This window comes from Dromiciops gliroides, chromosome 2 (genome assembly GCF_019393635.1).
Source record: "Dromiciops gliroides isolate mDroGli1 chromosome 2, mDroGli1.pri, whole genome shotgun sequence".
NCBI classification, from domain to species: domain Eukaryota; kingdom Metazoa; phylum Chordata; class Mammalia; order Microbiotheria; family Microbiotheriidae; genus Dromiciops; species Dromiciops gliroides.
The window spans coordinates 498,215,020-498,229,755 of NC_057862.1; the positions used below are offsets into that span (position 1 = coordinate 498,215,020).

The window sequence follows — 14,736 nt, forward strand, 5'->3', positions numbered from 1 at the left end:
GAAGAGGGCAGTCCACATACACAGCTCCAAGCTAATTGACTGGTCCATCGATTGATGTGACTTACAGGTGGTAGACATAACTTCCAGATGTCAATCTGACCTTTGAAATCTCAGAAAAGTCACCTCATATTTTCTCCTCAGGGCAGAGCTGCCCTGGTTCTCACAATGTCTTTCTCAGCAGGGTAGTATCACTCTGATTCTCACATCACTTAGAATTATCACACAAACTTGTATTTTTATTCCTTTTCTTCAATTGTTGTTACTGTGGAGATCTGATCTATTGTAGATTATTTGTAAAAGTCTGACCATTTTTTTTACTCGCATAAGAATACTTTTTATACCATCCCTTACATATGTGACATTCTCTGATTCTGTGTTTATCTCAGTGTGTGTTGACTATGCTTATAAAGTTTTATGGAGATATGAAAGGAATATTATGTCTGAGTGAGTAACTGCTGCTCCTTCCATAGATGGTTTTTTGTGAATAATAATTCAATCCCCCCCCAATTTTTTGGTTATCTTTTTCTCTTTGAAATATCTTAAACTTCTATTTTCAGTGCTTTGAATTTCTTTACTATAGTATGAGCTCCCTGTATCTCCACTTGATCAGGTAAAGCTACTTGTTCCAACTTAATCTTCTTAAGTTCCATTTTCACTTCATGATGGGGATATGAGTTATCGAGTCCAAATGGCATAGTTACACAGTAACTGAGAATGAGAATAGATGGAAATCAAAATGCTGTCAAATCTGTTCTATCTTGCATCTGTCAGTTTGCCTTCTCTTCTTCCAGTTTCAAGTCCTTGCAATAACCTGGATTCATTGGGTCTTACAACTATCTTCCTGGACATTTTCTTTCCCTTCCACTATTTTTAAGGACTTAATAAATTATTTAAATAACATGCCTGCAGGTAATAATATTGTACAAGATAGTTGAGCTACTAAGCGATGTAGTTCTCTTGGCATTTGCATTTTTTTCTGTGCTTTTTTTTCTATTGTATGTCAAACTGTGAATACCACTAAGCAATTTCTTGAGTAGTAATAACTAGTGATTATTACATCAAAAGCAAAATAAACTGGAGAGCCATGAGGTAACTCAGAAGATAGTCCCTTCTGGGTGTAGTTTTTTTTGTGAAGAGAGGAAAACTTCTGATAGGTCAGGGATTGCCCTAGGGCAGATGTTCCCCACGTCATAACACCCCTGCCCAAATCCTGGGGAAGATCTTGGATGATTACACTGAAAATGGACATGTGAAGAAAAGATCTCTGGCAAGGGCTAGAAAATTGTCACAAGGAATAAGTGCATCTCCTCTTCTGACCCACCCCATTCACTATAATGTCCCACCGTGCTTATGGCTTTGCTCCTTAGTGAACTTATGAGCAAATACCAAACATTGTTATCTGTATGTGTATATATATATATATATATATATATATATATATATATATATATATACTCACATATATATACATATATACATATAAAATCTTTATTAATATATGCACTTGACCACAGAAATATTATATACGAGAGATAGCATGCTCTCCACCAGCCTTGCTAGATGATTTTTAGCAGAGGTAACTACAAAAATAGAGGCCTTTACACATGCAAACAGACATAAATACAACAACAGTAGCTAATAGCTAGCATTTATATGACACTTTAAGGTACCTGCTATTATTATACTCCATTTACAGAGAATAAAACTGAGGCAGACAAGTAAGTTACCCAGCTATAACATATACAGTTACTAAGTATCTCATGCAGGATTTGAACTTAGGTCTTCTTGACACATACTATCCACATTGTACCACATGGTTCACTCTGGAGAGAAAAGTGCAGGCATGAGGAGACACAATCAATTAGTTCCCCTGACACATGTCATCCTTCCTCACTCCACACCATCAGAGTATTCTTTCCCCAAAAAATTGTTGTTTTTTTGATCAAACATTATTTTTCTCTCTTCAATTATCCTCCAAATGATCAATTAAAAAAATGAAAAATTGGGGCAGCTAGGTGGTGCAGTGGATAAAGCACCAACTCTGGATTCAGGAGTACCTGAGTTCAAATCTGGCCTCAGACCCTTGATACTTACTAGCTGTTTGACCTTGGGCAAGTTACTTAACCACCATTGCCCCGCAAAAAAAAAAAAAAAAAAAAATTAAAATTAACAAATGTCAATAATTCCCTAATGAATCCAGGATAAAATTGAAAGACCCTGACCTGACTAGTAAAGCCCTTCAGAAAATGGCCCCAACCTACTTTTCCAGCTTTATAATGTCATATACCCCTCCCACAGAATTTAAAATTGAACCAAAATTGCTTTCTTGATATTCCTCACAGTCATACACAAAAAAACCTACAATCCTAAAATATCCAAACATGAATAAGATATTATGCCATGATAATATATTTGAGCAGAACCATCCAAAGAAAAAGCAATTAATTTATATTGAAAACTTTATGCTCAGTTCTAATTAGAAGCAATTTACTTTGCATTATGTAAAGCAAAATTCTACATAGACTCAAAAAAATGTTGAAAAAGCTCTTCTATTTAATTGAAATAGACAAATACTTACAAAAATATAAATTTCTCAGATTAACCAGCAAGGAAATAGAATACTTAAATAACCCTATCTTGGACAAAGAGAGCCATGAATGAGTTCCCTAAGAAAAAAATCCCCAGGAACAGATGGATTCACAAGTGAATTCTACCAAACATTTAAAGAACAAATAATCCCAATGCCATATAAACTATTTGGAAAAAAAATCAAAGAAGGAGTCCTGCTAAATTCCTTTAACAATACAAACATGTTGCTAAACCAGAAAAAGGGAAAATCAGAGAAATAAAACTATAGAAAAATTTCCCTAATTATTTTTGGTTTTCTATTTATTTTTAATTATTTTTTTCCAGTTATATGTTTACATGTAAAAGTAGTTTTCAACATTCATTTTTTTTTTTTAGTGAGGCAATTGGGGCTAAGTGACATGCCCAGGGTCACACAGCTAGTAAGTGTTAAGTGCTGAGGCCGGATTTGAACCCGGGTCCTCCTGAATCCAGGGCCAGTGCTTTATCCACTGTGCCACCTAGCTGCCCTCAACATTCATTTTTATAAGATTTAGAGTTCCAATTTTTTCTCCCCCTTCCATGAGACAGTAACCAATCTGATATAGGTTATTATATGTACAATCCACAAGTACCCTTTATTTTTTTTTTTAGTCTGTATTTAATCTATATCAGTACTTTCTCTGAACATGGATGGTATGCTTCATCATTAGATTTTTGGGATTGTCTTGGATCATTGTATTGCTGAGAGTAGTTAAGTCATTCACAATTGCTCATAGAACAATAATGCTGTCACTGTGCACAATGTCCTCCTGGTTCTGCTCATTTCACTCTGCATCAGTTCATATGAGTCTTTCCAGGTTTTTCTGAAATCATCCTGTTTGTCATTTCCTATAGCACAATAATATTCCATTACAATCATATACCACAGCTTGTTCAGTCAGTCCCCAATTGATGGACATTACTTTGATTTCCAATTCTTAGCCACTACAAAGCAACTACAGTTTCTATAAATATTTTTTGTACATTTTTCCCTTTTATATTTTTCAAAATTACTATTGCTATTTCCCTCTATCCTATTCCCTTCCCCATGATATTTACTCTGTTATCTATTTTATTTCACCCAATCCCCCCTCAAAAGGCATTTGTTTCTGATTGCTCCCTCCCCCAATCTGCTACCACTCAAGGTTTCCTCCTGGTTCCCCGCTGGACATCCAAATCCTCCCCTGCTCCTGTATATACCCCAGGAGACTCTCCCGGCCCCTGGCCATTCAGCCCTCTGACCAGACTATGAGCTTAGTTACAGAAGATTCCTGCACTGCAGCTGATTCAGAGGCTTGGGGATAAATTTCTCTGGTAACACCTACCTGGTCTGTGTTGGCATGATTGTGGGGCTGGACTCCACTTCCAGCCTAGCTCCCCCTTCTGCTGAAGTTCCAAGGTGTCTTTAGCTGAAAAATAATCTCAGTTTTCTTTTTATGGGTTCTGTTGCTCCAGGAGTTGTTTTCTGGCTGTGTTTGGAGTTTTTTGGGGAGTAATTGTGTCAGGAAATCTGAGAGGTTACTACCTTTCCTGTGCCATCTTGGCTCTGCCCCCAAAAGTCCCAGTCCCAGCCCCTAATTATTTTTTTAAAAAATTTAAAAATTTTGTTTCATTTTGTTTGTTTATTTACAGGGCAATGAAGGCTAAGTGACTTTCCCAGGGTCACACAGCTAGTAAGTATCAAGTGTCTGAGGCTGGATTTGAACTCAGATCCTCTTGAATCCAGGGCCGGTGTTTTATCCACTGTACCACCTAGCTCCCCCACCTAATTATTTTTAATGGAACAATTTTAGATCAAGTACTAGCACTAAGAATAAAATAATATATCACAAAGATGATATGCTCTGATCAGGTGTGATTTATACTAAGAATGCAGGGATGGTTCAATATTAGGAAAACCATCAGGATAATCAACCATATCAATAATGTAAGGTTGGTTGCAGTGATGTGGCTAAAATTCTATCTATACTGTCTAAAAATCTAATGAGTGGTCACCAATAAATTAGAAGCTTTAGCAAGAGTTTAGATTTTTAAGCATTTATTAAGGAGCATATGAATTTGGTAAAGAGAGAATGAGGCCTAGATCCCCATTTCTATCTATCTCAGGGATCCAGCATTTCTAGCTCCATTCCCCACAAGGTACTGATGAAAGAGAGAGAGCCTCATTCCTTCTTCATCCCACAAGCCTCCTGTCTAAACCACAAACATAAAACATCACTTCCTGACACCAAGAAAATGACCTTCCAAGCCACATGGCTTGCCCTCAGATGCCTTCTCCTCATGACGGAGGTTTCCTACAGTATCTCTCCAGCAGGGGGTGTCACTCCAATTGTCACAATAACAAAATCAGCAAGAATCATATGGTTTTCTCAATACATGCATAAAAAGCTTTTGACAAAATACGATCCCCATTCCTATTAAAAACAACATCAACAACAACTAGAGAACATATAATACATGAAGTTTTCCTTAAAACGATAAGTAATAACTAGCTAAAAAACACGAGCAATTTTTATCTGTAATAAGGTAAACTTGAAACCTTGTCAATAAGATCAGGAATAAGCAACAATGCCAATTATTGCCATTATTATGCATTTTTTTCTGAAAATGCTAGCTATAGAAATAACAGAAGAAATATATAGTGAAGGAATAAAAATGGGTAAGTAGGAATCAAAAGTACAACTTTTTGTAGATACAATGATGATATAGAAATTTATGTAAAATCAGCTGGAAAACTAGTTAAAAAAATAATAGCTTCAGCAAATTTGGGCTATATAAAATAAATCCACATAAATAATTAGCATTTGGATATATTTCCAACAAAGTACAGGAAGGGGTATATGAAAAGACAAATTCCATTTAAAATAACTTTATATAATAACAACCTTACCTAAATAAATAATTTTAGTGCCATACCAATAACCCATCAAATATTCATTTATAGACCAAGAAAATATAATAAAAAAATTCATCTGGAAGAAGAAAAGCTGAAGGATATCAAGAAAATCAATGAAAAAATGTAAAATAATGTAATGTAAATGTAAAATACACTTTAGCTGTACTAGATCTCCAACTGTTATATAATGTGGAAATTATACTATTTGATACTTCTAACGAAATAGAGTAGTAGATCAGTGGAAATGAACAGGTACAAATTAAACTTTAGTAAATTACAATAATAACCTCTTATATGATAAACCCCAATATCTAGCTTTTAGAACAAAAACTCATATGACACAAACTGCTGGAAAACTAGAAAACTGAATGGCAGGAACAAGGTTTAGACCAAGATCTAACATCACTTACTAAAATAAGGTCAAGGGGGGCAGAGCCAAGATGGCAGAGGAAATACACGAAACGCTCAGAGTTCTTGACACAGTTAGTCCAAAAACAGCCATAAGACAACCCCTGGAGCAGCAGAACCCACAAAAAGATGGGTTGATATTATTTTCTAGCCAAAGACAATTTAGAAGCTCGACAGGAGGGAGCCCCTGTACTGGACTGGGAGTGGAATCCAACCCCATGATTGCAATGTCTCAGACCCAGCCCCAGGCAGGCAATGGCAGAGAAACTTAACCCCAAGGCTCTGATCGAGCTTCAGTGCCTGCTTCTTATGGAACTAAGCTTATGATTAGGTGAGAGGTTTGAATGGCTGGCCAGAATGAGGAAATACAGGGGTGTCTGTGGGACCTAAGTAGGAATTTGGCTGTCCCACCCCAGCAGGGAACCAGGAAGAAATCTTGAGGGGAGGTCCAGGTTGGTAAGGGGCACAGACTCATCAGAGCTAACAACCACAGCATGCAAAGTTTTTCTGTCTGGTTAATGAGCAAATTGGCTTGAGGTTATCTTTGGACCAGAGAATAGACCAGGCAAGTGAAAATCTTCCTTTCCTTAAACTGAAAAACCTGGGACCCTCTGAATCTTGGGAAAGTGTAGTTTGGAAATAGAACCCCTGTAAGAGGGAATTAAAAGTCAAGTAAAAGACAGGCAAGATGAGCAAGCAGAGAAAACTGAGGACCATAGAAAATTTCTTTTTTTTTTTTTTTTTTCAGGCCAGGTCCACAACTTTATTGGGAGTTCCAGGTACACACATATGTACACACAGGCACGCACACGCACACAGACACACACACACGTACACCCACATTTGCTCAAATGCTCACAATATAACTGCCACAACAGCGGCGGCGTTATGGGGTGTATGGCACCACACACAGGGGACTCCCCTTCTCCGGATCCCGGCCAGGGTGTGGTCCCACCATCCCAGACGGTAAACTCAGAGCATCTGCTGGGGGATGGGGCAGGGGCAGGGCTGGGGGGGGAAGGGGGTTGTCCAGCTGGGGACCGCCTGGGCCCCTCACTCCAGGGACTGCAGCATCAAGAGCTGTTTGAGCACCTTTGTCTGGCTCGTCTCTCGGATCTCCCCGGCCAGGAACATCTCATCCACCACCGTATAAACCTTGTAGAAGTTGACGACGAGGTCCAGTTCACAGACATTGTGGAAATATTCATTTAAGACCTCCACGAAGTTGTGAATGGCTTCCAGGTACGCCAGGTTGTTGTCATTGACGTCCACACAGATGCAGAAGTAGAGGCCCGCGTAACGGCAATAAATGATCTTGAAGTTGCGGAACTCCACAAAATTGGTGTGCTTGGCATCCCGGACCGTGACGACAGCGTGGACCTCCTCAATCAGCTTCTGCTTCTCATCATCATCAAACTGCATGTACCACTTGGCCAGGCGGGTCTTGCCTGCTCGGTTTTGGATGAGGATGAATCGGATCATGGTGATCCCTCGGGGTCGAGCTCCCACCCCGATCTCCCCGATCTCCGGGGTCCCGCGGAGACTGGGTGACTTCCAAAGCCGCGGCTTCAGGCAGCTCCAAAAATTTCTTTAGAGACACGGAAGATCAAGGTGCACCCTCAGAAGAGAATAGTAATATCAGGGACCCTGCATCCAAAGCTTCCAAGAAAGATATTAATTGGTCTCAGGCCATAGAGGTGCCCAAAAAGGACTTTGATGACAAAGTAAGAGAGGTAGAAGAAAAGATGGGAAAAGAAATGAGAGTGATGCAGGAAAATCAGGAGGAAAAAAGTCAGCAACTTGAAAAGCCAAATGGAAAAGGAGATACAAAAGCTCTCTGAAGAAAATAATTGCCTAAGAATTAGGATTGAACAAATGGAAGCTAGTGACTTTATGAAAAACTAAGAAAAAATAAAAGCAAATCCAAAAGAATATATATATATATATATATATATATATATATATATATATAGAGAGAGAGAGAGAGAGAGAGAGAGAGAGAGTATGTATATGTATATATATATATATAGAGAGAGAGTATATATGTGTGTATATATATATATATATATATATATATATATATATAGAGAGAGAGAGAGAGAGAGAGAGAGAGAGAGAGAGTATAGTAGGCTGCCACCAGACATGGATGACCATAGATTAGTGCCTTGAAGAGCCGCAGGCCACAGTGTGGCTGTGCAGTCCAATATGGGAGCCGCAGCTCCAGCCACAACGAGGACATCAGAAAACTGTGCTCTCGGATGCCTGTTGGTTTCTGTGTCTCATTCGTTTTTCTTTCTCCTGAGCTTGAAGGCCCATCTCAGTTGCACACAAGCTGCTCCTGAGTACTGAACTGCAACACGTGTGGTCCTTGGCCATCTCCTCCCAGCTGTCAATGTCTATTCCCAGAGCCCTCAAGTCTCACTTGCATACCTCTCTGTAGCAAAGCTGGGGGCATCCAGCAGGTCTTTGGTCTGAGGCTAACTCGCCATAGAGTAGGTCTTTAGGAATATGCCCATCTTCCATGTGGTGCACATGACCAAGCCAGCACAGCCATCTTTGTTTCAGTAGCGTGTAGATGCTTGGATGTTGTGCATGTTGGAGCACTTCTGTGTTGGTGATCCTATCTGACCAAGATATGCCAAGGATGTGCCAAAGGCAGCACATGTGGAAGCTGTTAAGCTTCTTCTCTTGTCTAGTATACATAGTCCATGTTTCGCTGACATACAGTAAGGTACTCAGGACACATGATCTATAGACAGCAAATTTGGTTTGTCTTGTCATTTTACTGTTTGCCTAGACACACTTGGCAAGCTTAGCATTGGTTGAAGTAGCTTTTCCAATCCTCTGATTGATCTCAGAATCAAGTGACAAATTGTCACTGACAATAGAGCCAATATATGAGAATTGGCTTACGACATCCAACTGGTAGCTACTGATGTCCATGGAATATGATATTCCACAGGGCAAAGGAATTGGAATTACAACCCAAAATCACCTACCTAGCAAAACTGAGTGTAATTGTTTGAGGGTGTAATGATCGTAATGATACCACCTGCTGGAGACTTACTGTAGAAGAGTTCCGCCCATGAAGCGAAGGTCTTTGAGGGCAAGACCAGGAGTCTTTTCTTTGGTGTCAGGAAGTGATGTTGGCTAGTGGGAGGAAGAAGGAAGAGACTAGTGCTCTGTCTCACTCTCTTTCCTGAGGACTCCGGTGGAGAATGGAGCTAGAAATGCACTCTCTTTAATAGATAGGTGAATGTAGGCCTTTCTCTCTCACTCTCAGCACACACACACACACACACACACACACACACACACACACACACACACACACACACACACACACACACACTGGCTCAGGTTTGACAGCAGGTTTGGGTGATCGGCCCTGGTCCTCATTGGCAGCACGTGCTTGACCTGTTCTCAGCCTGAGAAGTAGCTTTGGGATTCAGTGAGTTTTATAAAAGAATATAGTCTAAGCTTATATCTAAGACTATTTATTTGTATTTCTATTTTCCTATTTCTCTAATCAGCATCACCTGTTTGTTGGCTAATTAATTCCCAAACAATAAAAGCTAAGTAATCCATCTCTAATTAAAGCTCAGAGGTCTCTTTCTCTTACTGGTCTGGGAGATATATAAGGGAAAGGTTAAAGGGGAGTTTAATGCTCTTATATCCAATTTTAAATCTCACAAGGGGGAAAAAGGGACTTCAATGAAAAAGAGGACTTTCAGGTTTTTGTGATGAAAAGACCTGAACTGAATAGAAAATTTGACTTTCAAATGCAAGACCCTAGAGAAACATAGAAGACTAAACAGGAAAAAGAAAGCATGAGAGATGTTAAAAGCCTAAACTGTTTACATTCCTACATGGGAAGATGATATGTCTTAATCATAAGAACATTCTGAGTATTGGGGCAGATGATAGGAACAAATTTAGACAGTGGGCACAGGTGGGAATTGATTATGAAGGGATGATATCTTTAAAGCATTTATTTTTTGTTTATCTATTTTTGGGGGGAGACGTGACAGGGTTGGTCAGTGTCTTCTGTCTAAGGATAGATTTGGGCTTTGGTCCTCCTGGGGCCAGGGCACGTCCTTTTTCCATTGTGTCACCAAGCTGCCCTGTGATGACATCTTTAGGGTAAAATTGAGGGGGGAGAGAATTGCACTAGGCAAGGGGAAACAGGAGAGCTAGAATGAGGTGAAATATCACAGAAAAGAAGCAGGAAAGGGTTTATGGAATGGGGCAGGAGATGGGGGAGTGGGGAAGTGAATGAACCTCACACTCAACAGAATTAGATCAAAGACGCTAATCTCATCAGAGTTGGCTCAAGGAGGGAATAACATACACACCCAATTGGGTAGAGTAATCTATCCAACAATTTCAGGAAAATAGGAGTGGAAAGGGATAAGGCGGGAGGGGTGAAAGAAGGGAGGGCAGAGCAGGGGAGGAGGCAGTCAGAGGCAAAACACTTTTGAGGAAGGATATGGTAAAAGAAGATAGAAAATAGAGTAAATATAATGGGAAGGGAATAGGCTGGAGTGAAATATTTAACAATAGTAACTGTCAAAAAAATTTTGAAGCTGAGGCAGTAGGAATGTAGGTTGATGATGATTATTGATGACGATGGATTGATTGGTGGATTGATGATGATTGGGGAAAGATAAGTATTGATTGATGAAAATTGATTGATGAAAATTGATCGATGATAAGGACTGATTGATGATGATGAGGAGGAGGAGGAGGAGGAGGAGGAGGACTGATTGGCAATGATGAGGATTGACTGAGAATAATGATGAGGATTGATGGATGTTACTTGATTGCTGATTGATGATGATGATGGTGGTGCTTATTTTGCTGGGCTGTTGTGAAAAAATTCTTTGTCAAATTTAACATGCTATATAAAGGTCATCTATTGATGTTGTTGCAGTCATCAACCTTATGGGCTCATTGTAGGGAAATCTCTCTTTAAAGAACAATGTGAATGTAGTTTACTATGAAAAAAATGTTGAGCAGGATACTATTAGAGAGACTTAGAGGGACCTGCATAAGCTTATGCAGAGTGGAATATACTGTATACAAAATAACAATAATACTTTTAGATGTTCTGCTGTGAATGCCTTCATTGTTTTCATCAGTGCAATGATACAAGACAACTCCAAAACTCTTGTGAAAGATTCGGTTCATCTATAGCAAGAAAACTGATGGTATTTGAATGCAGATTGAAACATAATTATTTATGTTAGTTACTTTATCAGACACACCCCCAAAAAAATGATGAGTAGGACACTATCAGAAAAACCTAGAAAAACATATATGAAATGATATAGATTAAAATGTACTGTATACAAAATAGTAGCAATAATGTATGATAATCTCCTGTGAATGACTTGGTTATTTTCAGTACTACAAAGATTCAAGATAACTCTGAGAGACTTATGAAAATTGCAATCCATCTACACAGAAAGTATTGATGGTATCTGAAAACAGATTGAAGCACATTTTTTTATAGTTCCCTAATATGAAGTTTTGTTTTCTTTTGCAACCTGGCTGCTGTGGGGTTGTTTTGCATAACTACTCATGTGTAGCTTGTATTGAATTCCTTTAGTTCTTGGGGGGATGGAGTTGGGAGGGAGGATGGATTAGAGGTTGAAACACAGAGTTTAAAAAAATGATGTCAAAGTTTGTTTCTGCATATAATTTGGAAAATATTAAAATTCCATGGATTAAAAAATGTCAAAGTGGTTATATGATTTACACAGAAAAGGTGATAACAAACAAATTAATAGATCATGGAATAGATTATCTTTCAGATTTATTGACAATGGAAGAATTTAGAACCAAAGAAAATATAGAGATCACTAAAAATGTGAAATATATCATTTTGATTATATAAAATTAAAAAGCTTTTGCAGAAAGAAAACCAATGCAAGCAAAATTATAAGGAAAGCAGAACACTTGGAAAGGTTTTTTTGTTTTTGTTTTATTTTGTTTTGTTTTTTGCAAAATGTTTCCCTGATAAAGGCCTTAGTTTTCAAATATATAGAGAATGGAGTCAAATTTATAAAATCACAAGTCATTCCACAATTGGTAAATAGTCAAAGCAGATGAAAAAAAAGTTTTCAAACAAGAAACCAAGCTATTTATATTCAAGTGAACAATTTCTTGAAATCACTATGGATCAGAGGAATACAAATTAGAGTAACTTTGAAGTACCATCTCATACCTATCAGAGGGGCTTATATAACAAAAAAAAATGTTGGACGTTGGAGGGTATGTGGGAAAACTGGGGTGCTAATCCACTGTTGGTGGATTTGTGAACTGATCCAATCATTCTGGAGAGCAATTTGGAACTATGCCCAAATGGCTATAAACTGCTAGGTTTATATACCAAAGACATTCCAAAAGAGAAAAAGACCTATTTGTACAAAAATATTTATATTAGTTCTTTTTGTGGTGGCTAAGATTTGGAAATCAAAGTAATGGCCATCAATTGGGGACTGGAACATTATTGCATTATAAGAAATGACAAGCAAAAAAAATGATAAGAAATATGATTTCAGAAAAAACTGAAAAGTTTAACATGAAGTGATATTATAAGGAAGTGAACAGAATCAGTAGAACACTGTGCATGGTAACAGCCATTGTTGGATGAAGAGTTGTGAATGATGGCTATTCTCCGTCATACAATGATCTATGGCCATCTGAAATGACTAATGAAGAAGCATGATATCCACATCCAGAATCATAACTGATATTTTTGAACACCGACTGAAGTATGCTAATATTTACTTTCTTTCATTAATTTTTTTCTTTTATTCAAGTCTTCTTATATGGAAATGTTTTATATAATTGCACATATATAATCTCTATTTGATTGTTTGCCATCAGGGAAGGGTAGGAAAGAGAGGAATGGATAAAATTCACGACTCAAATCTTTAAAGAAGAATGTTTATTAAAATTCTTTAAAAATGTTTATCACCTGAAAAAAATTACTCTATTAAAATAAAATAACTGTAGAGGAGAGTGGAGCTAAGATGACAGAGAAAAGGCAGAGGCTTTCCTTAGCTCTCCTGAATTCTCTTCCAAACAATGGTAAAATAATGCCTTAAAATGAATTTTGGAATGTCAAAATCAATAAATGGTAGGGTGAAACAATTTTTTTATTAAGATAACTTAGTAGAGTGGAAAGAGATTTCATCTCACCTGGGTGATAGTGGATAACAGTTCAGTAGGGGCCTTGAGGGCAACTGAATTGAATGTAATGATTTTCACAGCTCTCAGCCCAAAGAAAGTAAGGGGTTTGGAAATCTTGTCAGAAGGAAATTACAGGGGTCCCTTTGTTGACCCTTATTACAGGACTCTGATGCATTGCACATACCTGGATCCAGATTGCAGTCCTGGGTACCAGTCACAGTTTGAGAGCAAGAAGAAACATTAACACACTAGAGCTTGCAGCTAAAGGAGAGCAGAGACCCTTGTCATATTTCCAGGGCAAAAGAAAAGAAAAGAAAAAGAATGCTTCTAGCATAGGCTAGACCTCTTCTTAGGTCATATAACCATGGAAGAACTGAAAATTTACAGACCACCAGAACTAGCTCTGAAAAATAGCTGCACAAAAACATGAAGTTTGGCACTATGCATACTCCACTATGGGAGAAAAATCTAAACTTTAGCATATAGTTAAAAGTCAAGAAATTGACTGGAAAATATGCAAATAACAAATTAAGAATCTGACCATGAAAAGCTACTATGGTGAAAGGTAAAATCAAAACACCCTCAGAAGAAGACAAAAAAGTCAAAAGTGCAACATTCAGAACCTTAAGTAAAGCTGTAAAGAGATGCCAAGCCCAAAATGCAATTTTAAAAATCAAATGACAGAGGTAGAGGAAAAATTGGGAAATTAAATGAGAGAGAAAGTAAATAAATAAATGTAAGAAAGAAATGGGAAAAAGGCGAACCATTTGTTAAAGGAGGAACAAAAATTACTGAAGAAAATAATATTTTGAAAACATATTAGGAGAAATAGTAAGAAAAAAAAGCAAAAAAATTCAAAAATAAGAACTCTTTAAAAAACAGAAATGTAACCTATATCAGATTACCTGCTGTCTAGGGGAGGGGGGGAGGGAGGGGAGGGAGGGAGAAAAATCTGAAATTTTAAAGCATGTATAAACAAAAGTTGAGAACTATCTTTACATGTAACGGAAAAAATAAAATACCTCATACATTTAAAAAATATATTTAATAGTACCTTAAGCAATAAACACTTATATAATCATGCTAAAAAAAACACAAACAAACAGAAATGTCCACATGGAATGATGTACAAAAATTTCCCAAAGAAGTCCTTAGAATCGGTCAACTTATATAGAGAATTCAATCAATTTTATAGGCATACAAGTCATTTCCCAATTGAGAAATGGGCAAAGATATGAACATCTTTCAGATGAAGATATTAAATCTATGTATAGTCATATCAATATTCCAAATCACTATTTCAACAACTATTAACTTATTTAAAACAACTCTGAGGTACCATCTCAAACCTACCAAAATTGCTAATGTTACAATAAAAAAAATATGATAAAGGTTGGAGAAGATATGGGGAAAAATGGACACTAATATTTTGTTGCTAGAGTTGTGAACTGACCCAAACATTCTGGAGCGCAATTTGGAACTAAGCCCGAAGGGCTATAAAACTGTATAAATCCTTTGACCCAGTAAACTACTACGAAGTCTATATCCTAAAGCGATCATATAAAAGGGAAAAGGACTGACGTGTACAAAAATATTTATAACAGCTCCTTTTGCTGTGGTGATTT

General features: G+C 37.6%; 1 protein-coding gene across 1 annotated transcript; it reads right to left on the bottom strand.

The window, feature by feature from the left end:
* Positions 1-6,903: 6,903 nt before the first annotated feature.
* LOC122742835 (AP-2 complex subunit sigma) lies at positions 6,904-7,478 on the bottom strand. Its single transcript, XM_043987365.1, has one exon. The coding sequence runs from the start codon at positions 7,391-7,393 to the stop codon at positions 6,965-6,967; it is 429 nt and encodes a 142-aa protein (XP_043843300.1). The 5' UTR covers positions 7,394-7,478; the 3' UTR covers positions 6,904-6,964.
* Between the last annotated feature and the right edge of the window lie 7,258 nt (positions 7,479-14,736).